The sequence below is a fragment of the Mycteria americana genome, chromosome Z, assembly GCF_035582795.1.
Source record: "Mycteria americana isolate JAX WOST 10 ecotype Jacksonville Zoo and Gardens chromosome Z, USCA_MyAme_1.0, whole genome shotgun sequence".
NCBI classification, from domain to species: domain Eukaryota; kingdom Metazoa; phylum Chordata; class Aves; order Ciconiiformes; family Ciconiidae; genus Mycteria; species Mycteria americana.
In genome coordinates this window covers 16560884-16587069 of record NC_134396.1, presented here as the reverse complement: position 1 = coordinate 16587069, position 26186 = coordinate 16560884, and the positions used below count along the sequence as shown (strand labels likewise).

At 36.0% G+C, this 26186-nt stretch overlaps 3 protein-coding genes across 9 annotated transcripts in view; 1 reads left to right on the top strand and 2 right to left on the bottom strand.

Moving 5' to 3' along the window:
- Positions 1 to 21991, top strand: part of SGTB (small glutamine rich tetratricopeptide repeat co-chaperone beta) — a 45230-nt gene extending 23239 nt beyond the window's left edge. The window contains exon 11 of the mRNA XM_075488325.1: positions 21512 to 21991. Coding sequence (XP_075344440.1) covers positions 21512 to 21527 — 16 coding nt within the window. The 3' untranslated portion in view covers positions 21528 to 21991. The remainder of the gene's footprint in view (positions 1 to 21511) is intronic.
- Positions 18 to 25851, bottom strand: TRAPPC13 (trafficking protein particle complex subunit 13). 6 transcript variants are annotated; one of them, XM_075488322.1, is made up of 14 exons: positions 25718 to 25837; positions 21906 to 21984; positions 18964 to 19032; positions 17972 to 18071; positions 17396 to 17480; positions 16480 to 16607; positions 16269 to 16341; positions 13122 to 13166; positions 9585 to 9602; positions 7233 to 7366; positions 5889 to 6087; positions 3285 to 3385; positions 2219 to 2369; positions 18 to 2121 (listed from the first exon to the last, which is right to left on the bottom strand). In XM_075488322.1, exons 3-14 carry the CDS (start codon positions 19028 to 19030, stop codon positions 2017 to 2019), a joined length of 1206 nt encoding a protein of 401 aa, XP_075344437.1. In that variant the 5' UTR covers positions 19031 to 19032; positions 21906 to 21984; positions 25718 to 25837; the 3' UTR covers positions 18 to 2016. The 6 variants fall into 6 exon arrangements, with proteins under 6 accessions (XP_075344437.1, XP_075344433.1, XP_075344434.1 ...); XM_075488318.1 differs by lacking the exon at positions 21906 to 21984 and having other exon boundaries at positions 25718 to 25851; XM_075488319.1 differs by lacking the exon at positions 21906 to 21984 and having other exon boundaries at positions 2219 to 2366; positions 25718 to 25851.
- SHLD3 (shieldin complex subunit 3) lies at positions 22237 to 25858 on the bottom strand. Of its 2 annotated transcripts, none has more exons than XM_075488327.1 (2): positions 25718 to 25851; positions 22237 to 23339 (listed from the first exon to the last, which is right to left on the bottom strand). In XM_075488327.1, the coding sequence occupies exon 2, from the start codon at positions 23311 to 23313 to the stop codon at positions 22564 to 22566; it is 750 nt and encodes a 249-aa protein (XP_075344442.1). In that variant the 5' UTR covers positions 23314 to 23339; positions 25718 to 25851; the 3' UTR covers positions 22237 to 22563. The 2 variants fall into 2 exon arrangements, with proteins under 2 accessions (XP_075344442.1, XP_075344441.1); XM_075488326.1 differs by having other exon boundaries at positions 22239 to 23447; positions 25718 to 25858.
- Between the last annotated feature and the right edge of the window lie 328 nt (positions 25859 to 26186).

Here is a 26186-nt window from a genome sequence, read left to right as displayed (position 1 = left end):
CAGGCTAGATTGTTTCACAGAGTCATGCAATATGTCTTAATCACAGGGTGAGGAAGGAATATTTTCCTGTGTAATAACTGCACTTTATTTTGCACTAAAATTTTTCATCCTGCTAGATCAAGTGGTAAACCACAATCCCTGTAAATACAGCTTTAAGGTCCATTGCAGTTTATCATTCAACTGAGCAAATATGCATTTAACACCTAATTGTTTTTGTACCATTACTGTTCCATCAGCATATTGTAAGTGTGATAATTGTTAGAGAAGAACATGTTTTGCACTCAAATTGTAAAATCCTGTAACCTGCTTGCATGGAAGCATATTCTTCTAACTATGCCTGATCATAAAGACACCTAATGAAATAATCAGCTTACAAATTGTTTCAGTTGCACTTTTGGTTTTGTAACAAGTACAAAGTAAAATCCCTCGTGCATACTGAGAAAGAACAAAGTCTGCAGCCTTGGATTCATACACTGTTTCAGGGCTACAGAAAGTCATACTGGCAAAATGCAACTTGTCTACCATTTCTGTATCTCTCCTACCTCTTACTACCATACGGTTACATCTCCTTCAGCTTGTGTCAGTTTAACTTGAGAATAGGTTATAAATAAAGTTATTTACATTTTTTGTCTGGATAGTTGTGGTTTTACTGTTTTAGTTTGTTGATGTATCTAGAATAACAGGTAAATTGCATTCTTTAAAATATCTGTTTATGTTGGTTTCTCTGCATTTTATTAGATGTGCAGGATATAGTTTTAATTTATTTTTTTTCCTGTATGGATTCATTCCCTCAATTTAGTAAGCTGGTCCTAGATTTATCCAATATTTAAAAATTGAATTCTACACTTAAAGATTTTATACACAGGAATGCCTTAAGTAAAATACTGTCAAAACTAACTGAGGTTGCTAAGTGCTAATATGGTTGCTGAGAAACATGACAAGCCAGAGTAGAATCTTGAACAATAGTTTAACCAGTGTTAAACTAGGAAAGCCAGTCACCATTTTCTGTATTAAATGGCTACCTTTGGGTGACCTTAGATATTTCACCCAAAAGTACTTCCATCTTTTGTCACAACAAAGCTAGGGAAAAGTACATTTCAGTGCTTAACCAAGTCTTGAATTCCTTCCTGCATAGCTTTGGAGAACTTGATCTAGGGCAGCCATGCAGGGTTTTTATCCTCATTTTCCTAAAAATCTACTTAAATGCCTCTGGGATGGGAAGAATAATTTGCACCAGCTCAGTTTAACAATAAAAAAATGCCCAAGTTCTGCTATTTTAGTTTTCAATTCCTTACTAATTGGGAAGTAACATGCCTGTTCACAGCATGCCTTGTATTTGCAGGGACACACAACTCTGCACAAGACTGCAGCTAATTGGGACAGATTTGCTGTATTACTCCCTTCCAAAGACTGAGCTGCAACCAGCACATTCTTTTGCTGATACTCTACTTTCTAGCTGCTAGTGCCTCAACAGTGCCAGCTGCACTCTCTCATCTCATGCCGTGATCAGGCTCTCATTCTTATGGCTATGTGTGTACCGTGCAAATACACTGCCAGGCCAGGTACCCCAAAGTATTCTTTCAGGGGTTTGGATTCCAGGAACTTGTCTGTAAAAGGCCAGTTCCTTCAGACTGAAGCAGTTTTGTCAGAACCACAATTTAAAAACTTTTTAAATATATAAAAAAAATTAAAAGAACAAAAATAAGTACAAAGTGCTACTATTTCATATCAATCTCACCCCCCCACCCCAAGGTGACATTAATGCAATATAATTTGCTAGAGTTACACTTTTTTCAAAGGCTTTATTTTCAGTAGATAAAATGCATATGCATGTTTTTAAAAGATTTTAAAACATTCCAAAAATGCTCAGAGAAATTAAATAAGCATAGTTACATTTATAGAGATATAGGGCTTCGGGGGTTTTTTGTACACATTTTAATGTGATTCAGCTGCAAAAAACATCAAGAAGTTGGTCCAAAAAAAAAAAAAGCCCAGCAGAAATACAGAGTTTTTTCTTCAGCTTTGTTTGACTTCTGAAGAAACTACACAGACTTGTGCAATATCATCATATTCATATGTTCTCTTCAAAAACGTGTCTGTAAGTCTTAAGCCAGAGACACTCTAGAAAGGGAAAATATTTAGAAGAGTTGTTGTTAGAAATAATTACTAAGCTTATGAAACAGCTATTTTATAACAAAACTATGCTATAAAGACTTACTTGCAAGCCCTGCACTGAAGACAACAATGTAAGTGCAAGATGGAGGGATGAACTTGGGTGCAGCTTTCCAAGTTGCCTTCCTGAAACTCCACACCAATGGATGGCATTAGTATTGCACATTTCTAAAACCAGGTCCATAGTCCTTTCACTGCTAGAGGAAACGGAAAACAAGAATAAACCTGTGGGCTTTTTTTAAGCATTCAATGACAGCAGACATGTAAAAGCTTTATTACTTGTTCAGGTTACTATTAATCAAGCTTTATAAATAATTATAAGGCGGCAAGCAAGATTTACTGTGATGTGCAGTAATTCAGTTGCATATAGCTTTGTCTGACACGAGCATCCTGTCATGGGTTTAGCAATCCTGGATAGCGTAATACTGCTCACATTTTGGATGGAGTACAAGATTTTCATGAGAAGTATCTGCAGACCAGATACATGCTTTAGTCCCTGGTTTCAACTTCTGTTTAGAATTACTTTATTTAAATGTCACTCTTGCAACCCTTTTATAAAGGGCTACCATAGAACCTAGTGTAAACACAAATCAAGTCAAAACATGGATAAAGACGTACAAAAGACAACTGTGACAATGTGTAGCAGGCATTCTAGCAGTGGTGCAGAACTAGTGGTAAAATCAGACTGGATATAAACGGCATTATTTATTCTGACAAAACTACTTGTAGTTTACAAAAGCCTATATACGCACTCATTTTGTTATTAGATTAACTAACAAGAACTAAGATGATTTGTGCTTTACATATGGGGTGCAATCTTAAATGATTTTGCAGCCAGTTCCATGGAATTCCACTAAAGATTTTTGGCCACCTCCTCGTTCAAATAGTATTAACAATCATGATAAAAAGTTTTTTTGTTTCTTTGGTTTTTTTTAAATCACTGTAATCCTGTAAATCACTGTAAATCACTGTTTCAAGTAGTTTCACGTAGCTACAACTCATAGTAAAGACCAGGTTTGAGTTGTTTCAGGAGAAAGTGTTAGAAAATGAAACGAAAACAGCCACAACTTGCCCTCTCAGGAAAAAGCACAAGAATCATATGACATCATTACCTGCAATTTGTTATTTTACATGTAATGTCAAAAGGTTCTTCCAAATTTACGGTGTCTGGTATTGTCTCCAAAGAAAGCCTTACATCGCCGTAGCCAGGAGCCTGAGAAGGTACAAGAATGTATATTCTCAGATGCTGGATAGCAAAGCTGAAGACTACTCAACTTTTCATTTACTGCAACAAGCTTGGAATAAGAGGAATTTGAAGAAAGACGACCAACTCTTTGTGCTTTTGATTTGTACCCAAATCACAGAAGTGCTCCATCCACTACCGATGACCACCTTGCTTGATACGTTTAACAATTCATTAAACAAGGATGATCTTAGATTACTAAGTTTTTCAGATAGTTCACATCCTTAAAGTTTGAACATCCATATACAGTTCCTGAGATCAGCTTTATTCTAAGACCTCTCTGTTAGGCAGATAACAGATACACTATGGACAACATAAGTATAGTTTTCCTAATTATCCAGCACTGGAAAAGTAATTATCCAGCACTGGAAAAAGGCACACATTTTCAGCTGTATTAGCTGACAGGAAGGAATCTACTGGAAAAATTATACCTAGTTCCCTAAACAACAGGTAGTTTGCCGTAACATTAGACTCTTCTTTTAAGAGAGATGCATTAAGAAAAAAAACCAGTAAAAGCAGTATTTCATAGAATAAACTTAGCAGCAATTGACCAAATCAAGACAGGATCAGAGCAGATGAGGTGGCCTAAACCAGTACATGTTGGCCTAACAATAAGACACCTGCAAGAACTGGTGGCTAGAGGTAAAGGCCTTCCAGTAACACCAAAAGGAGGAACATAGTTTTAATCTAAAAATGGGATAAGTGCTCAGAGTATAGAATCAACTAGACAATTCCTTGCTTGTGCTACTCAAGAATAGTGTTATTTAACTTTGGACTGGTTCTAGTCTAGTCCTGGATTGAATGCCTGTGAGCAGGTGGAGCACCCTTGGCATACTGTGGACATGCATCTGTCTGGTTTAATGTCAGCCCAAAAGAATGTAGTTGTGAATTCCAAGACCACTCCACAAAAAAACCCAAATTATTATATGTGGGGGTGATCCAGGATACTGGTTTCACAAGTGCATTCCTGATCTGAACCAAAACAGTGACAGAGGGGCACAATGCAGGTAAAATTGTGGGCCTGTGGGGGAAACAATGATTATAGGACTAGTAAACGGATTAGGAGGAAAATTATGGAAGGTGAAAGGAGCCTAGAAATGAAATAATCTAATAGCACTTAAAAGATGAGAACACAAGAAGGAGTTGCACTGCAACTCAAAGGGGAAAAAAAAAAAACCAAAAACTGTTTGCTGCTTTTCCAAAGACAGATGTTGATCAAAGTACACGAAATAGCTCATGTTTGCCTTAATCACCAGCACAAAACAATGATGGACAACTAAAACTAATCCTGGAGTGTGGAGGTGTGTTAATCACCACTGTGTTTCAAGTGCAATTCTCAAAGGTTCAACAAGAAGGGATGCAAAGTGAGAGAATACTGATTTAGGGAGGGGGAAAAAAACACCTCTCTAAAGAGAAATTATAGGAAAGGTCAGCTGAAAATGAGCCAGGTTAGTTAAAAAACAAGCAACAAGTTTCAAAGTAACAGGAATAACTAAGTTTAGAAAAAAGGGCAGTTTCTAATTTGATGGAGTTATACAGATACTTAACACCTCAATTAAAAACAAAGAAAAGTTGTAGTGACTTAACTGTGAATTGCATACCTAGTTCCAAGTGAATGTGATTTCTCTACAGAATTGCTTGATTTACTAGAAGATGGGGGGCGGCGGGGGAGAGACAGAGGCAGAAACCCAATTACAAGATTTGCAAACTCAGACTAAGATTCAATTATTGAAGCTTTTTTTAGTTCTCTCCTATATCACACCATCCTCAATTCAAAAGATGCAAGTCAGGTTTAGGCATTAGACTAGACAGGCTGGGCAGCTGACTTCAGCAAGCTAATAATTACAACCTAAAATTCATGAACAAGTTCTAAATCAACCAGAATAGAATAGATTGAACCAAAACGGTGGACATGAAAGATATATATTATTATCCTATACATAAAAAATGTTAGTCGAAGCTAAAATGTCTGTATGAATTAGGGAGCAGACTTCTGCATCAACAGTTAGCATACTTAAAGTTCTTTTGCCAGTGCTTTTCGGTTTGTTGCCAAATGGCATCCAAGAAATTAATTTTGTTCTAACCAATGTACTTTGCTACATAGGTTACTTGATTCTGGCAGTTCAAGTGCACAATCCATTAAGTTATGTTATTCAGTGCTGTGAAAAAAGAAAGAGGCATGTTACGTGCCAGAAAACAAATCCTCAAGAAAACAAAAAATATTGCCATTCACATGACCAAAAGGAACAAGAATGCTTTTGTTCAGCTACAGTCCCTTGGAATAGTGTTTTTTCCACACTTCACTGACCAAATGTATTAAATAACTTTCTCAAATACGTATAGAAACATGTGCATTCAGAATGAGGTCCAGAAAGTAAGCAGCTTGAACTTTTCCTTCGAGTCATTATTAATCGTTCATTGAGTTGCCTTAAAAATGGATGCTAAGTTAAACTGATGCTTAAGTTAAACTTACCATTCTTTGGAGCTGGCTAGTTTGCAGCCTTCCTCGTTCACCCAGATTAGTTTTCCATACAATGTCTAGTTTACCAATCACTGTTACACCTTTTATTACTCCAGCTTTCTCTGCAAATTCTTGCTTTGGTTTTAGGCAGTATAAGTACTGACGTGTATCCATAGGTTGTAAATAAGTCCTTGAGCCGAAAGTAGACTCACTAAAAGAAAAAACATTGGGTCTTAATTTAAACAGTTATTTTCAGGAAGGCTTAAGAACCCAAGCTTTTTTCCCATTCCTCACCAGTCTTACTCTGTGTGTGTGTATATTATTCATGGCAAAACACATAGAATTTTTTTGTGTTTTCACAACAGAACACAATTCTAGAATTTATGTAGCATCAAGAACCAAGGAGAAAAAAAAAAAAGCTTCATCTGAGCCAGAGAGAACCGAGGTGGAAATCCACTTTGCTCCATTATAATTTGTTATCTGGCATGTTAGCATTTAAACAATGCTGGTAATTTCACTTCTGCAATTTGGTTCCCTCCCAGTAAATCCATGTCATGAGCCCAAGATTCCCATTCAGGACAAGAACCATTACAGCGGATGCAAACACTTTAAGAACAATGCTTCGCTACGTGGCAGGTAAACACTTCAACAGATGAGGATAAGACAGAATTTTCACTTCAGCCCCCACTGCAGAAGCACCCAAACATCACCTCCTCCAAAAATCCAAGCAACTGCAAAGCACAAACAGTCAAAGTTAACTTCTACCCAGATATCACAAGCTTTTGTATCCACAAGAGTTTACTGAACGCAGTAGAAAATTGTTCTAGTATTTGGTGTTTTACTAATTGACACTAAATGACATTTAATTTATTTCAGCATGACAAATTTTTATATTCTAAGATCCTATAAGGGTGTTCCGCCGATTCGCCTTGACTGCTGCCTTGCTACATCTTGATTAGAACAACTGAAAACAGTTACCAGTCTACTAGAAGGAAGCAAGGACAAGTCAGATGTGTCCTGGAAGGCTAAATATGTATCCACAGATCAAGTCAGAACCAGACGCGGTTCTAAATTTTACATAGAAGATACTGAAGATGCAGTATGTTTTCCTGTTACCGTGTCATCCATGTTACCAATTATTTGAGGATTAAGCTGGGGATTTCTGCAGTAGGTAGAATTATAAAATTTTAAGAATAGTTTCTATACAAAGAAAACAGTAACAGGTTTTCTAGCTGAATACGTAATAGGAATTTGATCTTTTTAGTCATGCAAAGAACTCACTAACTGTAATGCTTATATCTCATGAAATCATAATTCAAAGAGTTTCAAAGGCAAATAGCCTGAATCTGAACATACCTTTCCCCTGCTGTGTCAACTGTGTTCAGTTCTGCAACATTGTACATCATAGATGGCTCTAAAGAAACCTTCTCCATAAACATTGGAGAGGTAGTGATATTCTGAATCTGAGCTTCCAGAAACACTTCATCTGTCTGAAAAAAAAAAACCAAAAGTGCAAGTTCATGAAAACATGATTAGTGTTATTAAAAAGAGTAGACAGTCCTATTGTTAAAAAAAAAAGTCACATGTGTTTAGTTCATGCCTGCAAATCAAATTAATTAATGCAAGAAAAAACCTTAATCCCAGTAACAATAGGAGCAAAAGTGTTAGTCAACAGGTATCTTGCCAAACAATGGATGTGGGATAATTTCACTATGTTCTAGCTATTGCTTATTTGTAATGCATCAGATCACCACTTCAAGACTTTCATCAACTCAATAGCAACTCAAGTTTTAATCTGTATTATTAAAAAAGAAAAAAATAGAATAAATGGTAAGTAATTGCAGTGCACAACACCATGCCATGCCAGGTTACTAGTGCATCAGGCTGTATAAAATAATTAAAATAAGTGTGTGTGTTTTTGTTTAACTGAAGTAAAATAATTCAGGTACATGCTCTGAGATTCTATTATTATTCTGAAACATTGATGTACTGGCTAAAAACCAAAACCAGCCTCCTCTCTCACTAAGCTGCATCATGCCAATGGTTACCAATATTATATGCATCCAAAATTTAACTGGTGGTCTACCTTCAAAACATCCTATAAGACATATCTGTTAAATGAAGCTAATGCCTGAAGATGGTCTATAAGGACCAGTTCTAGTACAGGAATGAAAGCTACAGACTCTAAACTTCAGAAGCTAAAAAAACATGGAACTAGAGGTGGTTTTGCCTCACTGCTTCTGTGGAATTACAGACCAGTGAAGTCACTTCGCAGCTCTAGAAATCTCCGGGTAGAATAATTACGGAAGGCTCAGTCTACTAGAGATATGAGCCCCTGGAGAAGTAAAAAACAAAACCAAAGAATTGCCAATTAAAAAAAAAAGCAGGGGGGGAGTGTTACGAAATCTGCATTTACAAGAGAGTTACTGATTCAGGCAGTTGGACTACATGATTGTTGTAGGTCCCTTCCAACTGAAATAATCTATTCTATAAATTCAGTATGAAGCAGTTTAGGTATTTTATTATGATAAATTAAAAAAATATGTATTTTTATGGGGAAGGTGGAAGAAAGCTTACAGTTTCTTTTTAATCAGTGTAAATAAATGACTTAATTATACAAATGGAGTCCTGCTTGTAAATTACAAAATAGAAGTGGGACAAAATAGTCAAAATATTTTTAGTCTCAGAAGACATTGCATTAGAAGGAGAAATACAGAATGGTACTGGAACTATTTGTTGTGCTTTATAAACAGGTTAAACACAAACCAGATGATAGCATATATATAGTAATGAAAACTGTGCAAGCTCCATAGCTTATGGACAGGCCTCACACTTGCAGAAGGAGCTAGAAATAACCCCGACTAAAATATGGCTCTCAGTAATCATTACTACTACCACCTGACTGTCACTTAAATTGATACTGTTTATATCCCATAAATCCATTGCTCAAAGTGTCCATTTACCCAAATTTTAGTTGTTTTCAATGCAGCAACCATAGGCAGAAATTTAGAAAAAGCTAATTTGAAAGGGAAAAGAAAAGTCAAGCAGCATAATGAAAAAGCAAGTTAGTTTTGTGTTATTCCTAAGGTGGTTTAATATCACATGGTTTAAAAAAAAAAATCCTTAAGTACTTCAGAAGAATGTGGTTTATTTTAATACAAGACACACCTTAAAGTGAAATCAGACTGCAGAAGTATCATACTAACTCATCAACTGTTACATGCAGTTAAAAGTTGGAAAGTGCAGTTCCAGCTAGCGAAAGGAAGGAAGAACATCCAACTGCTGCTCTCTCCTCAAACCCACTGTCTCCACCAGCCAGATGTGAAAAGTTCTGTCACAGCTTACACAAGCAGTGCTGTAGTAAAACCTGTATTTCTATGGGTCAAAAGCAGGAAAGTTTTAGAAGGGATTAACTCCCATTTTCAAATAATGAATCTAGTCAAATTTTGGTGAGGTATTTTACAGGAGGACCCCCACAAGCAAGAGTCTGTAATAATCAACTTCTAGTTTCAACAATGGGTAATAAAGAAAGAGCTAACCATTTAAATGATTAGCTGCACATATAAAGATGAGAAAACATCAGTTCATGATATGCAGTACAAACATTGCTTTTCCATTATGTTTTTAGAAGAATGTCAAAGACAAGCACAGAGACAGAGAGGCAATTAAAAAAGCATACATATTTATAAAAAAATAAATAAAAATTACCACAGAACTGAGGTCACTCTAATGGGAAAATAAAAAAAGAACACATTAGAGAAATTAGGGTTAAATGTTAAAGAAAAAGGAGGCTAACTTTCAAACAAAATGCATTTCTGCATTTTTTTGCACCATCTAAACAAGATAGCATTAGTAAGACAGAAACGTAAATAAAAATGGATGCAAACAAAGATGACAACTACATTTCTAGTAAGGTATAGCTAGTATGGTTACATGGTTTACTAGCTTTGCTTCAGAACCAATCCAAAGTAGAGCCTAATGCACGCAAGTCACAGATAAGATATGGTGGAACAAACTGACCCAAAAAAAGAGTTAGTTTTAAGCAAGTTTAAAGTTTGTCCTGAATTTAAATCCATGCAATGGGTTATATATGAAATGGAAAAACAGTCCTTGTCATTTTACAGATAATTTGAAGTATCCACAGATACAAAGTCTCAAAATAAAAATAATGTGGTAATGTGTTCTAGCAAAGCTACAATACTGTAGCTTATAACAAAATTTGGCATAAAAAATTCTTTTTTGAATATCCATCATTCCAAAAGCCCAACTTTAATTGCAAACTTTGTTTTCTTAAGTGTTTGCATATTTGTCTCCCTATGCACGTTTACAGGAACAGAACCTTTTACAGAGCCTTTTCCAAGGCACACCAAAGCCAGTGAGAGACCTTCTATAGACCGGGGCAGATAATTCAATCTCACGATTGCAGCAAGTTAGGGCGACAGGGCATGCGTTCTATGCACGAATTTCAGTGATGAACTTGATTTGGATGCTACTGCAGTACGAGCAACAAGCAAGAAAATTAAGGTTTAGCGTCATTCCTTGTCTTAGAAAAAATTAAATTATGGATTATAATTTCCAGTAGAAAATAATTTTAGTGACAGACTTTATGAACAGATAGCATCATATCTGTAATATTAGTGGTAACAGTTTAACTGGTTAGTCAACCTTTAAAGACCTTTATTTAACTAGTAACTGACACATACCAATTTTTTTCTCCCCTGCTCCCAAGGATAACAGTCTTAATATTCAGGATGAAGGTCTTGGTGCTTTGACAGCAAAGCAGTATCACATACAACATCTAACCAAAGACTTATTTCTAAGTTTTTTAATTTTATTTGACTTCTGTGGTCATAACACATAGCAGCACTTCATATACTTTCAGAAATGAAATATGAGTGGTACGATATCAGTTTGCTAGGCAAATGAAAATTGCTCAGTTAAATCCAAAATCTTAAAAAAATTTTTTTTTTCAATCAATGGTAATGGGAGTTGCATAAATTCCTGAACAGGAAGAACAAATGGCATCAAAGCAGCCTTTTAAAACCTTCGGCGGGGTGGGAGGGGGAACCAAAACAAAACAAAAAAAACCCCAGCTCAGACACCAAAGCTTCTCGTAGATCTTTGAGAAGCTCATAGATCATGAGGAATTGGTGGCTAATTGAGGAATGGAGTTTAAGTCCCTTATCAACGCCAGTCAGTAAAACAATTTTGTAAGAAAAGAATACTTCCGACCTATATCAAAAGTTTGCCCAGAATTTACCTTAGAGGTTTTTATTTCCATCCATTATGAAGTGTTTCGGCACAAAACAAAATTTACACGTGAAGTATAGAGAGACAGCAACATTTAAGATAGCTGTCCCTCTTTCCCCTACCACATATTTTTTATCTGAAACAATAATATAATCCATGCACAAAATGGTGGTTTATTTTGTTCCCAGAGGAATTACCTAGTTTCTTAGGATTACTTTTGTTCTTAAATCACAGCAGGAGACATTTCCAGTCATTCCCATTTATGGGTAACAACAGTTCTATAAAGCTGCTGACCAGTGATATGTGCTTACGTTCTGACCCTACTCGGGTATCTCACACCTGGTCAACCTAAGGATTGAAGCCTGTGACCCAGATACACATACCAAGATATTTTTAGGAAAATGTTTTTCTCTTTTCCTCTGTACTATGATATTTAAATCACTTATGACCTATGCTTTGATTTATCCTCCCCTCTAAATAAATTAGATGCTATATATTAAATGTCTCATAATTTACATGCTATTCATTCACAGCAGAGAGAAAATCTTTATGGAAAGTTTCCTGCACAACTCTGAACAAGACAGATCTTTGCATCTGGAATCCTCATTTGTAGAGCAGAAATTCTTATCTGTTATTTCCCCCTTCTGTTTTCCCTATTGATACTGTCAGGAAGGGAAAGAAATATCCCTTTCACACCTCTATAGCCATAATCTTGCATGATGAACCCCAGATGTGACTATGATGGAGATAAATAATTAGAACAATAGACTTGGAGACTCTCTGCTTTTCTACATGCAAATTCATAGCACATATATCTGCTCAGTTAAGACCAAACAGGGGAGCAAAATATTTTCTGCTTAGCTTAACACAAGTTATTTTTCAAATTGCCAAAATTCCATATATTTTCTTCTCCTCTCACTAACACTTTGGTCTTTTTTCTCCTGTCTACTATTCACTGCACCATAAAACACCTACAACTTCACTCTATCTTTTAAACTATTTCAAACAAACTGTTTAAGAATGCTAATGAAGGTTTTTAACTAAATGACTAGCAGTGTAATAGTTGACCATATTTCAGGGGTTATGGAAAAAGTTTAATACTCATAATGGAAGGCCTCAAAGTACTTTACAAGTATCAGTCTGAACTTCATACAAACAATACAGAATACAATGCTCACAAAATTAAGCTACTTGCTCACTATCACAAAGCAGGTAAGTGATAATGTTGGAAACAAATGTCCTAACTTCCTATGTAACAAGATATTGTGGAAGTTTATACCCTACAACAGACCTATATAATACATATATCCACAGGGAATGTCTACAAATAAAAAGAATGCTGTATGTAATTTGTAAGAGTTTCCACTATCTGTGTCACCTTCAGTTAAAATTCTTCCCATAAACAGCCAAAGACAGATACCTAATTACGTCCAAATAAATATACAAGGCATATATAAGGTAATCTAGTTTTTAAGCACTGTGTATAACTGCCACAAACCCAAAGATTAAATTACTGAACAGAGGGGTCAGATTTACATTGGGGATTTAAATTTCAATTTCCCCAATGTAAATATGAACCCTCTGTTCAATAATTTAAATTTAAATTTCTCCAATCTGGTAAATTATTATCTGCTTTGTGAACAATTAAGCTCCCTTATAGTAAGTACTCTATCAGCCTAAATATAAAAGCAATAACTGAAAGTATTTGAGTTCATGGGAAAGCGGAAAATATGCAAAACTGCATTAAGGTCAAATGCATTAAGGTCCTGACATGTCTGCTTTAGTTACCATCTCTTTCCCCCCTTCATCAAAAGTATATCTATTTTTAAACTAAATGATATAAACTCACCACCTAATTTTTTTCCTTTAGAACTGATCATCTTTCTCAGAAACACGTGTACTTAAGAAGCTCTCTGAATTTAATCTAACCACCTAATGTCAAGTAATAAAGCCAGCACACCAAAACAGACCCAAATACACACAGCTCTCACTTACCTCAGCATTGTAGAATTTGGTTTTCACATCTAGTGGTTTAAGAACCTGAATGAAATAGAAAAAAGACAGATTGACAATTGATTTATCAGACAACTTCAGCATAAGCTGTTTGTAAGTGCTAGGATCTTTACTAAAGTGTTATTTTTTCTTTTTGATCTTACACAGAACAGGTGCATAATGGAATGTATAATACAATCAACTCAGCTAAAACCGCACAGTTCAGAGAATATACTGGCTGCTTCTTATTTGCACACTTGACTGTTTTGCTACTAAGCAGTTTTCTCAGACTGAAAACAAATACTCCACCTAAGCACTGGCCTCTTACAAAACTAGACAAATCCAGTGCACTAAGTAGATCTATGTCTTTAAAATAACGCTACGTCCACCTTGTATCCTGAAGTGGTCTGGACTTGGCTTCAAGAGCAAGCAAGAACGATGTAATATTTACAAGTCCTTCAGTGTTCTGCAGCAAACAAAAGTTGCTGAGGGCTTCTCTAAAAATAAATGAAACAGAGAACTATTCATGTGATTAACTTAAGCAACAAGCCATTACTAGGCTTCACTTCCTTCTTGAAAACTCAACTGTTACAATAAATAAAAAAGCCGATACATCATTTTAATTGCATGAGATTAAATCAGCAAGAGAAAACAATTTGATTATATAAAAGGTGATAAAGTGTTGGTTCTTAAGTGCTTGAATTTTCTGCATAAAGCCACTACAGTTAACACATTCAAATATGAAATGGGTATACACTGATGTAACTGAAAGAAATAAACTTCTATTATACTTGCAAGGAAACAAATTTAAATTATCTTGCTGAAGACATTTATTTCCCTTTACAGCAGGAAACTTTTCTTTTGTTTACATATAAGTGTACTGCATCCTGAGAGACCCCTAAAGTTCCAAGTTGTGAACAAATTTTTTAGCCCTGAAGAATTAAAGATTAAAAAGTAGTCTTCACAGAGATTTTTGCATTATAACAGGCATATTCAAATCTTTCAAATAATCAGAACTATCTCTCTCTAGTCAGAAAAAAAGTCAAAATTTTAATTTAGGTGTTTGCTGGTTGAGTGGTTTTTTCTGCCAAATATTTTGCTTCAGTGAGCTTCTTATTAATTTCCCTAAACACTGATGTTTTCTCTCTCTTTCTAATAAACAAAGTGTTTCCATTCATTCCAGTAAATTTCAAGTGGTATTCCAGTAAAAATCAAATAATTACTGTGAGGTTCACCCCCGCCTCAAACCAAACAACAACCAAACTCTAGAAAGAATCATTCCTTCTCCGTATAAACATAATGGTGTTAATTACGCAGAGAAAGCTGTGGAACAAAAAGGCACTATTCATCAGTACTACACTACATATAATTGTTGAAAAAGAAGCTGTTTAAAACCAACTGTAACACCAGTTTGACTTAAAAGATCCTAGAAAACATAACTGAAGAAGTTGAGAATCTGTCAAAGAAAATTTTTTTTTTGTTATAAAATAGCTGATGGCACCTCAATCACTAGCAGCCATTAATCCCCATTGAAAAGACATTGGTTTGGTTTTCTGTAACATTTCTTTTTCTTTGTTCTCAGATTTTCTAGCTGCTGTCTCCGTGTCCAATTTAAAAAATAACAACCAAAATTTCTCAGTGAAGTGTTTTTCTCATAATGAATCAGAATGTATTTATAGAATGGTGTTAAAGTATATATATACACTTTCTGAGAAGCTCTTATGCTTCCTCCTTTGAAGGAAGAGCTTAAAATTTGACAGATAGCTGGCGTTAGCTATTTTGACATTAAAGTTGCTTGTGTCGGATTCAGTTAAAAAACCACAGAAATTACAATATGCATATAGACCCTTGAAAACTGTGCACAAATAAGTTTCCATATCAAATCTAAAGGAGACAAAATCGACATGTTGAACAAGGCTCTGGCAAGAACAAGAGTCGGGAAGGGAGAGATGAGAACTGGAAGTCTGCAGATGCATACAGTAGCAATCAAAGAAAGCCTAGAGGGGACAGAATACTGAACTCCTGGGGGACAAAGAACGGAAAAATTGAAACAGTTTCACAAAGACAGCAAGACAAAACACACAAAGATGAAAATCAGCTTCAATAAAGATGAAGAAACACTGCAGAGTTTCTGGGTTCAGAGGAGAGTGTAAATGCAAAAATTGATATGGAATGATTTTCCCTAGGATTGTCTGGAAACACCTTAGACTAATCAATACCTGCCATTTCAAGGCCCACAAGTACTAACAGCACTCGGGTGTTCGTTGTCTGTAGCGCATGGCAATTTAGCCTTCTAAAGACTGAAATGCTTTTGTCTGAAGTACCTAGATAGAATACTAGAAAAGAGTAAAATGAAATCACCTGCAACTTGCCAAAGATACAGGTCTCAATTATATAATGCTCCTGTATTGCCAGATGTGAGAGTATCTAAAAATGTATTCAGTAATGCACGTCACCTTATCTCCCATTCTGTGGGAAACAGCCTGCAATTATCCAAGTCTCAGCATATGTTGCTAAAAAAATAAACATCAATTAAATATACAGCTAAAATAGACTCTTTCCTGCCAGAACCAGTCCACAGAAAACAGTAATTTCCTTCTTTCCTCAGTTACTCTAATCTCAAGTCTTGAAATTTGTGCGGTGGAACAAAAGGTTTCAACTCTATCAATTACTTCTGTGGATATTATTCAGATCTAACACATTAGACTTCACTTAGTTTCCTTTAAAAAACAAACCACTAAGTTCCAATTTAAAAAAAGGTTACACACACTAAAAGAAAAATCAGAATTTTACAATCTAAACTCAAAGGTTAGATGTGTCAAAGTCAGAATGAACAATACTTGTTCTGTTTAAAAATAATCATAAAACTGGCTGCTATAATAAGGGGTTTTTTAAAGTAGATTTTTCTTTCTCAATAAATGAATAAAAATTGTAAGATGTAATATTTATTATTTCTGAAATGTTTAACTGCATGGTAATTAGAAACCATCAGTTCATGTGAAGTTTGAAGCAACGGTTTTTATCAGTTCACTTAAAAAGTCAAACAGATTTTTAGTACGTAAAAGTGCTTTTGAAGTATCAAATGTTTTAAAATGGGTTTTCCAGATTCACCCACTTATTAAAAACAGAGTAGAATACTTCATGCAATACCTGAAATTTGAAGAACTTTCTGAAGTACATCTTCTCTCCTGTCTGCGTAGTGTAACTTACTGCACAAACTAAGCTGAAAGAAACAATTTTTAAAAAAATAATTTTGAATTACTTTAAATTTTGTGCCTATATCAAAGCAGCATCCGAATAGCATGTATGTGCTGCAGTTTTATTTAAGCTCATTTAATCACAGAAAAACATAAAACCTTACATGTGTGTTCCTATCTCCTTTACTTCATGATGGATCACATCATCAATGCAACAGTCAGGTTTAAGTTCTGCCACTGCAGCACTTGAAGCTGAAAGGTTCAAGCGCTGAGAACTTGTCTGGAGATCAGCCTGGGGACAGAAAAACAAAGCATTGGTTAGAACTGCAGCTGCTTAAAGCAATCTAAAGAAAAATAACTTTATAATATAAGTACTAGGTTTCACTGAGCATTTTGTACCCTACATGCTTTTATACATGTAACTAAGATATGTTAAGATGACGAGATACTTGTCCAAGCTAAAGACAAGTTTTAAAAAATATATATATATACATATATATATATATATATATATATATATATATATATAAAAATATATATATATATATAACAGTCCAATCCTTTAACACGCAGCTTATAAAATCTCTATTTACTTTTTACATTGAGTTCCACAATGACTTCTGGAATTTCTATTCTCAACATATTATTTGTTCAGCAGAAAAAGCAAAAGAACGATGCACTAGAAAAGAACTCATTTGAAATGTAAGCAAAATACAAGTCAATGCATGCTTTACAGAGACTTGCTTTGATGACCTCATTGAAAGTGCAAGTAAGCAATATAACTCCAATTTTTAAGCTATGGAAGTTTTGCTACACCAATTCTCTAGAGAAGCTTTATTACATATCCTTTTTTTTTTATACAATCCTAGTTTTTAATTTTAATCTTTAAAGATTTCTATCATCACTTCTATTTTTATGTCTTATTGTTTCCAATTTCCAGGTATACTTTCTGGATTGGAAAAAGTGACAGATATTTCCTAAAGTTTATATATTAGCATTAAACATACAAGATAGTCAGAAAACATAATCAAGATATTTTATTTTTTTATAAATCCAGTAAGTAGATTGATCTTCACATACCTTCACCAGTATGTCCTTGACAACTTGATTACTATCATTGTGTACGCTAATGTAACTGGAAAATGTCTCTCCCAGAAATATATTTCTGTGTTTACAAAAAAATTAAAATAAGTTTAGTAACAGTTAAAGTATGTTGGCATTTTCACACCTGTACTTCTAAATGTATCCTTCTAAGACAAACAACTTCAAAAGAGCACAAACAAATCAGAATCATTTTCTAGATAAAAATCTCAGAAGAATAAGAAGATGGCTTACAGTACCCACAAAAATCACTGTAGTAAACTCTGTTAGTATAAGATGTGGGTTATAGTAGTGCATTGCATTAGAAGTTCACCTACAGTTGCAAATTTCTTTCAACTTTCAATCCTCACTACATTCAGAGTCAGTCTACAGACAAGGAACATCGCAGCACATATTTGCATATTGTCACATTACAAATCAAGCCACAGATTATTTTTAAAACCATTTAACATCTCATTGCATAACAATGATGTTCAAAAAGAAAGAAAAGTAACAAACACATTGTTAAATGAATCTTAAACCTTGCACATTACAGTTACAATAATTCATTCTTACCCAAAATTTTGAGGCAAAGTCAGCATTTCTCCTAGCATCAAAGTTTCTGCTCCCTTTACAGTAGAAGGATCATCTTTCATGAGCTGGTTAAATAGATAACCTGTAGAAATATCAAATTGCTAGTATCTAAATATTTGCTAAGTCTAAAGCTTTGTCTACATTTAAGTTATGACACTTAATCACTTATTTAGATGTAATTTATTTTAGACACACTTATTTTACAACCAACTTGTTTAGAGATGAAATACATACCTATAGGCCTGCCTATAAATTGTACCTTACTTCCAGGCACTTGTGTCCAATAAATCATTCAGTATACATACTGAAGAGTGCAATCCCAAAGGCATTGCTCAAATTAACTTAAAGGGAAATTCTGCCCAAGTAAAGCACATTACATAACAGAACTAATCAACTCCACTTACTTTCTTCCCCTGCTTGCTTTGTATTTCCACGTAATCCACTTTTCGTGAATCTTTCCTTTGCCTGTCTTATAAGTATAAGACTTCTAGACTGCAACTGTTACTGGGGAACAACCCAGGGATTTCCAATTTATGACTGTACACCAAGCGTAACAATTCAAAAGTAGTGATTCTTGCAAAATAATTTTCCATAGAACATTCACGTGTTGGTTCTTTTCCAGGGCATGGGTTGGTTCTTTACAAGGGCATTTTCTCCAGATAAAGATAGTAACACCAAACTTTCTACAATTACACGTCTCTCTCACAACTGCCTTCTGTCTTGTGTGTTAATTGCTCAGACTTTAAGGTCACGTGTTTGCAATATCACCACCAAACTTTCAAAGCTGTAGGTCAAGAGTTGTGGAGTGCACCTTGGTATTTTCCTATAGCCATTACCAAACATAAAATATATTGCTGTTTCAGATTACCATCTATAGGAGGTCATAAGACTCCTCTGACATCTAAGCCTCAGATGCTCACATTGCTTAAACCTGGTAATATGTACATCATAACCAGTCAGTAGAAAAGACATACCTGGCAAATCTCTTTCTTCACAAGTCACTGGAATATTAGTGAATAAGGTAGGTTTGGTTAGCCTCATCACTGCAAAAATCAGAAAGTAAACCATAGGTCAATGAAACAAGTATTTTTAAATTTATTTTTTAAAAGTATAATTTTGTCTTGCTCTCCTTCCACCAAAAAAACCCCAAAACCACCAAATCTTAGCCTGAAAAAGGGTAACACCTTTTTGGATCCCCTGGCCTTTTTCAATACAAAAAATTCCCTGCTACTCTGAGATCCAAGAGCACTGGTAATGCTGTTGCTTCCTCTTGCTTTATTCCCCTGGTACACTAACATCTACTGCTTTCAATCTTATGTGCTAGAGGTCTTATACCTATTACAGTGTTAAGTGCTTTGTGGGAGAAGTGTACCAGTTTCACTTTTTTGTGAACTCCAGGCTAAACACCTGTTTTGTGATCCTGGTTGCTCTGGAATGGGACATGATGACTAGTATGGACCCTTTCAAACTCCAGGCTATAAGGAATGGCATTTACACCCTAATCTCCAACACATATGCAAAACAGAGTTACAAGTCTAAAAGCCTACATTATTTATATAATGGCTTTCTCTTTTAGTATCAAACTTTAAACTCAAACCAGCAAAACCGTCACAAAAACCTCAGGAACACACAAAAAAACTATTTTATTGATACTGACAAAACCAAAATAATTGAGATTTTGCTATTAAAAAGCCTCTACTTCATGAAAGTGGTATTTTCAAAAGCTATTTTAACTCAGAATACTCAATTACATTATTTTTATTTGTATTACAGATTTAAGATGTTGCTTCTTAAAAGAATTCCTCTGTATTCATATAAACCAATGGCCCTAATCTTGCATATAGCTTCTCATGAAAGCATTCACATGAAACAAAGTTGAGCATTTGTAACCTTAGGTATTGATCTGAATATGTAAAAATCACTGATTTGCTTTTCTTTGAAACTTAAACATAAACCCATGTAACTTCTGAAGACTAAAACTAAAAAATAACATAAAAGGATTTCTCTTGACTGCAACAAGTTAATCAACATCCTTGCACTGACACATGTATTGTGCTTTTATCTTTACTATACTTTCGTACATCTTGTATGTCTGGTCAGCATTCATTATTTCCAGTTGCGTAAAATATTCAATTGTTTTTATATACATTTGAGTGTAGTGGGCTATATTGGTTCACAAGAACTTACACTACCATACAGCAGACCTATGCAAGTTAGCATCAACACAAACAAATCTCAGTTTTCACATAAAAAAGGTAATATATTCTCTTTGTTATGGTGCAAAGTAGAAAAACATGACCTCTGAAGGCTTAGAACCACAAGGTAAATTAAAAGTCCCAAAATATACAAAACAGAGTAAATGGAGAACCAGATTCAACACTGAAAATTAAAGAGATAAATACTGAATTATACATGCATATGCACTAAGCATTTCTGGAACGGTTCAAAATGAAAGTTGGGATTCCAGCTTGCACATTGGTGCTACCCAGGACTGTAATAATTCTGTAGAGAAACCAAATGTGGTGTTCACTTTTTATTGCATGACAGTTATCCAGCTGAGGTGCTCACAGGTAGCAGTGCATGTATCATTATTCGCATCCAAGCCAACCTAAAGCAGCAGAAAGCTCACAGCTACCACTGAACAGTGACATTGATCTCTCCTTCTGTTTAGTAAGATATTTGTTAAGCTCTTTTGTCAGTGTATTAAATAAATCTAGTGGGACTGTACTATTGGCAGTTACCTAATTTCATTCAAATCTATAGTAAGCCCATATAAACTAGTATTTGCTTACTGTTTCTAAAGGAACAGCTACAGATCAAGCTTAGTCATGTTTAAGAGAATAAATAGATAGACAGATCACGGAATTAAGTCAAAACACAAATTAAGATATATAGATTATCATATTTAATAGGACTACTAAATTAATATTAGAAAATATTCCATCTTTGCAGGATGACCTCTCATCTCTTTTCTTCTAAGATCCGAGACACAAAATATGTTAAATAAAACTCAAATCATGCTGCAATTCTACTCCATTATATCTTTAAAAATGCTGATGCATAAAGAAACTTTGTAACTATTAGTGTTAAGCTCACAAAAACAATTTCAGTGAAATAACTTGGCTATATAAGCTTTAAAACTAATAATGACCCTCAGTTACTCTAGACAGCATTTTACATCAATTTTGCTAAGTGGTAATATTAAATATCACAAACACCCCAAATGTCAATATAAGATCCCCTTAACATTCAGTCAAAGTTTAGAAATACGTGTCAATGATCCAAACCGGGCAATATCCTTAATTTTAAACTACAAAAATATATGTAATGCCTATAATAAAATATAATTACTCCAACATAAGGATGTCATCAAAAGAAAAATGTAAGTAAAAGTCCACGGGATTTTATTTAGTTTTTACATAGAGGGATCTCCGCTATGCTTATCTGCACTTTTATTTGATCAGTGTTAATGATAATCTAACAATCTACAAATACCATTCACTTATCTTCCCCCTTTTCCAGATGCCACAGACCTTGACCTCCAGCTACAGCAAAATTATCTGGAGTAGTAGGGGTGCCTAAGAGAAATACATATCCTTGCAGTCATATCAATTCCAGTTTAGCTGCTCTACTGACTCTCCAAACATTGAATTGACTAGGGACAGCAAGACCTTGAAATACTTTGTTCTTTCAGGTGACAAAAAGTCATCCTGAACTCAGCCTTTTGTCACCATAAGATGCATTCAAATCCTCAGAGACCTTTACTTTCCATAGTGACAACAAATAGAGGTTTACAGATAGAAGTCTGATTTCTTAATTTCCTGACCTATGGCTGTAAGTTAGTCCTTTCTTCTTCCCCAATATAGTGAGAGACAAAAGACAAGAAACATCAGGGGGAAAAAAAAAATCTTATTACCAAAGTCATAAAACAGCAAATGCCAAGTTGTTCATTACTTTTCAGCACACAACTTCCACTGAAACTTTCATTAGTATTTCTGGGAAAATACGGATAACGTTACTAAGACAGCATATACATGCAATAGAAAGTAAGTTTGTATTTCATGCGAGGGCTATGCCTTCATTAAAAAACCCCCATGCACTACTTTCAGGAAATAATCAGATCTTGAAAGTCTGAGTGTCAAAAATAATTACAGATCATTAGAGAGATTGTAACAACTCACTTAATATTTTTCCTTCTCCTAATTTCAAAGAAGCACAGTGAGGATGTACTTTGCTTGACTGAAAGCATAAATTTTATTATTTGACACAGCTTGCCATAATAGTCTGGAATTTTTATTTTAATTTTTTTTCCTTTAGACCACCAAGGTAGAGAAAAACTATGAAATGCAGTACTAAGCCAAACAGAAACTTACTAATCTTAATAGAACCATTCATAAGTCTCCTGGCAAAACAAAGTTAAATAAATATATTATTACAGTTAAACTGTAGCAAAATAATATTAAGTAGTTTTCTGTTTGTCAATTCATCAGTTGTTCTAAAGTTTTTATATTCTAAGCTGCTTAAAAACTCTAGTACTTCAGACAGCAATTTTATTATAAAACTCTATCTTACAATTATAAACTAAATATAATTCCAACTTTATGTACAAGCAAATTCATTTTATCAGTAAGGCTTAGCTTTTCCCTAAGAATATTTCTAACATATTCACAGTATAATATATCACAGAAAATCCATATCTGTCCCACAGATCTTTGGATAGTAGCATTGCAAGATGGCAATTCATTCTGCTTGATGAGTCTATTCAATTTTATCCAGATGTCCTCCAAATTCTGATTATTACAAATAGACTGTTCAATTGTCCACTTTGCTCTATAAAATGCATGCAGTTTTAGTCTTTCCAAATTATTTTGCAGTTCTTGAGATAAAGGAAGAATCTTTTCTTTAAGCTTAGGGCTAGGGAGAGAGACACTCCATGACCTTTTCAATTTTTGTTTTCCATTAGGTGGTGGTTCTCCTTGATTCTCCAAATTAATTGGTCTGTGAACAGTTTGTGCTTGGATTAAAGTCTGCCCATGTTTCACATTAGACTGAAACTCAAGGAGATTTTTTGTGCAGTCATAATCAGGAGATCCTGTAACATATTCTGAAGGTGTAGAAAGCTGTTTCAATTCTTCTGCTTCCTCACAAGAAATAACAGGTGGCTGCTTTTTTGGTTTGAGGGGAAGTCTGCATAAATCATTTGGAAACCAGGGTGTAAATCTTGGTAACTGACGAATGGGAAACTCCTTCACTGCTGCTTCTGCAAATTTCTGCAGGTTTATTATATCTCTCTGATGTGGTCGATAATGCAAGACCACTTCCATGCTTGTACAGTAGGAATCCAGTTATTCTTAAGAAAAGGAATAGTGTCTTGATTAGGATTCTCAATCTAGACTGAAACATCTTATTTACAAGAACTTCCTTGCCCCGTGCTGCAAAGATCAGTGGAAAACAGGACCTAAAGCAGAAGTATTATAAAAAATAAGATACTACCATATTAAGAAAAACATTGCTAGGATATTTTACAAAAAAGCAACATGCAGTAAAAATAGGCAAGATATGTCAGAACATTCTACTTTATCCAGGCTGAACATTAGCGACTGTATTCTATCATTACCAGCATAACTTCAGTACGCTGAACGTTATCCATATGCACACAGTTGACTCAACACTATCCATCCCAAAATTGTTTTTACTGTCACCATCTCATACTTGCCATCCACCATTATTCTTGCTATATTGTTGTGACGCATATTAAAAACCATATAATTACTACTGCCTATTTTCTCAAATTTACTAGATAATTTTTTTTTTTTTTTTAAGTGTTTTCCTCCTACACTTCAACATTTCAAGCCAGGGCATATAAAGCAACTAGAAAACACATGTCTTAACAGAAACCCTTCCTGAAATTGTACTGATTGATACAGCAGTTTTTAAAGTCACAGGTTAAAAGGGAAGAGCTATAGGCAAATTAAAGTTGTCTGCTCCCATTTCATATAAGAACTACACATTTAGCTTTAGTCTCAGAGCCTCTGAGCAATACAGGCAGCCATCCTTTTAGTCCTTAACTTAAGGAGCTGATATTTCCTTAATTTATTAGACTTCTAGAATAACTAAAAGATTCATTAAGTCCTTAAAGACTTTATACTTTCATAGATCTTTGCTTTCTTTCATACAAAGATTATATTAAATGCAGGGGGTAGGGGGGGGAGGACTACAAACACTACTATGAAACATAACATAACATGCACTCTCTTGCTCTCCTGTTTTCCCCCCCTGACAAGTTTGCAATCATTTGGGGTTCCCTGCCAGAGATCAGCAATATACAATGATATTAAAATCAATAAAATTGAGGATTGCTTAATCACTACACTGTCAAGATTTTGTTTAAAATAGTCACAATGCAAAGAAACCGTGACACCATTTTCACTTCTTCTGCAAATTCTACAGCCTGGACACTGCACCAAATTCAGTACAAGCCCAAGGATTATATTGGTTCCTTACAAAAGCAAAATGCTCCATCATAAAAATTTTTGCTTTGAATTAATTACTATCAAAATGCATTTGTAATGTCAGCTAATGATGTTTTGTGTTCTCAGGTTTTTGGCTTTATTTTGTGTATGTACATATCTGAAAAAGAGCTTGTTGATCTTTGAGTTATCATTAACAGATTTTACTGTGACAGGCAGACACCGTTAAATACTCTCCCCAGGAGTGTTGTAAAACTAGTAAATGGGCAGAAGATGGGCTCTGAAATAATCTACACGCCTGCACTACTTTATCCATCTGAACAGCCTCGATGATTCATAATGCTTGCAGAACTGAGATTTTAACCAACTATTTATTACTCCTACTTAACTAGCAGCATTTATTTTTATAAACAAGCACGGTTAGAAAAAAAAAAAGAAAGCAAATAATATGTCTGTTGACTGAAATAAGGTGAAAGTAGGTTCAGGTTTTTCAGTGTTTCAATTGCTGACTTAGCAGTACCCAACTGCCAGCAGAAATGACCAAATTATTTGCAGGGCTCTCTTGATTTCTGCATTAATTCTGCAAGGTATGCGAGAGACTTACACATTTTTATTTTCACTATTCGTGATTCCTGAAACACGGATGTAAGCCACGTGGCTGTGCATTAAGCAGGAGGTTAAACGGGCAAAAATCATGAAAAGGGGAAAAAACAACCAAACAAAAGAGACAGCAGGCAACTGGAAAGGAAACTAAAAAAAAAAAAAATCTGGTAACTGCTGAAAGCCTTGTGCAAAATGCAAATACATCGAACAGCCTCGACGGCCCCATGAAACAAGGCCCGTGTGCAGGCCCTCTGTCACTACGCATAGCTCGCCCCCCCGCCCCAGCCTCCTTTCGCGCTCGGGCACCCCCCGCCTTGCGCCCCACCGCCAGGCGCTCCTGCCGGGCCGCTCCCTATTCGACCTTCTTCTAAAACGGAGGAAATAAACGGCCTCCCCCCCGGAACGGACACGGTGTTTCACGACCAGTTCGCAACCCGGAGCCCGCGCCGCCTCTACGTCCTCCCTAACCGCGGCGCCCGGCCCGGCCGCAGCGCCCCGCCTCGCCCGCGGGCCTCGCCCGCCTCGCCCCTCAGGGCTGGACGCAGGACAGGGAGAGGGGTGAGGGCAGGGCCGGCGGAGACGCTGCTGCCGCAGTACGAGCGGCCTGGGAGGGCGGGCAGGCATCGGCGGGCCCAGCGGGCCGCACTGCCGGTACCTTTCAGAGCCAGCAAGTGCTCCTGCTTGGGCTGGTTAACGTCCATGGCACCAGCCTTCACCCCTTCGGGAGGGCAGACGGGCCAAAACGCTGCCGGTGGCGGAAAACGTTCGGCCGGGATGAACCTGCGCGCAAAGCCCGGGCGCAATAAATACCGCCGAGCCCGGAAACAGCCGTCCCAGGATGCAACTCGTCACCGTCACGGCACGGCACCAGCACGGCGGGCGAAACTACAGCCCCCAGAAGGCACTGCCTCCCGCTCCCCCGCTAGAGGGCAGGGCGGACGAGTGCTCCGTGGGCGTTCTCAGGGGCCACCACCCCATCCTTTGCATGCTGGGATATGTAGTCCCGCAGAAGTCACGGGGGCAGCGGTGCGGAGCGGCGCGGCGCGATGGGAACCGTAGTTCTCTGGTGCGAGTCAAAGGAGGCGGGCGCAGACCAGCCCGGTGCGGCGGCGGGGGAGCGCATG

Coding starts and splice junctions, on each gene's coding strand:
- TRAPPC13 (XM_075488318.1), bottom strand. CDS start 25,763: ATGGACGTTAACCAGCCCAAGCAGGAGCACTTGCTGGCTCTGAAAG. Junction 17,481..17,971: donor ACTTTGCCTCAAAATTTTGG/GTAAGAATGAAT, acceptor TTGTAAACACAG/AAATATATTTCTGGGAGAGA. Junction 2,122..2,218: donor CTTCAGTGCAGGGCTTGCAA/GTAAGTCTTTAT, acceptor TTCCCTTTCTAG/AGTGTCTCTGGCTTAAGACT.
- SHLD3 (XM_075488326.1), bottom strand. CDS start 23,313: ATGGAAGTGGTCTTGCATTATCGACCACATCAGAGAGATATAATAAAC.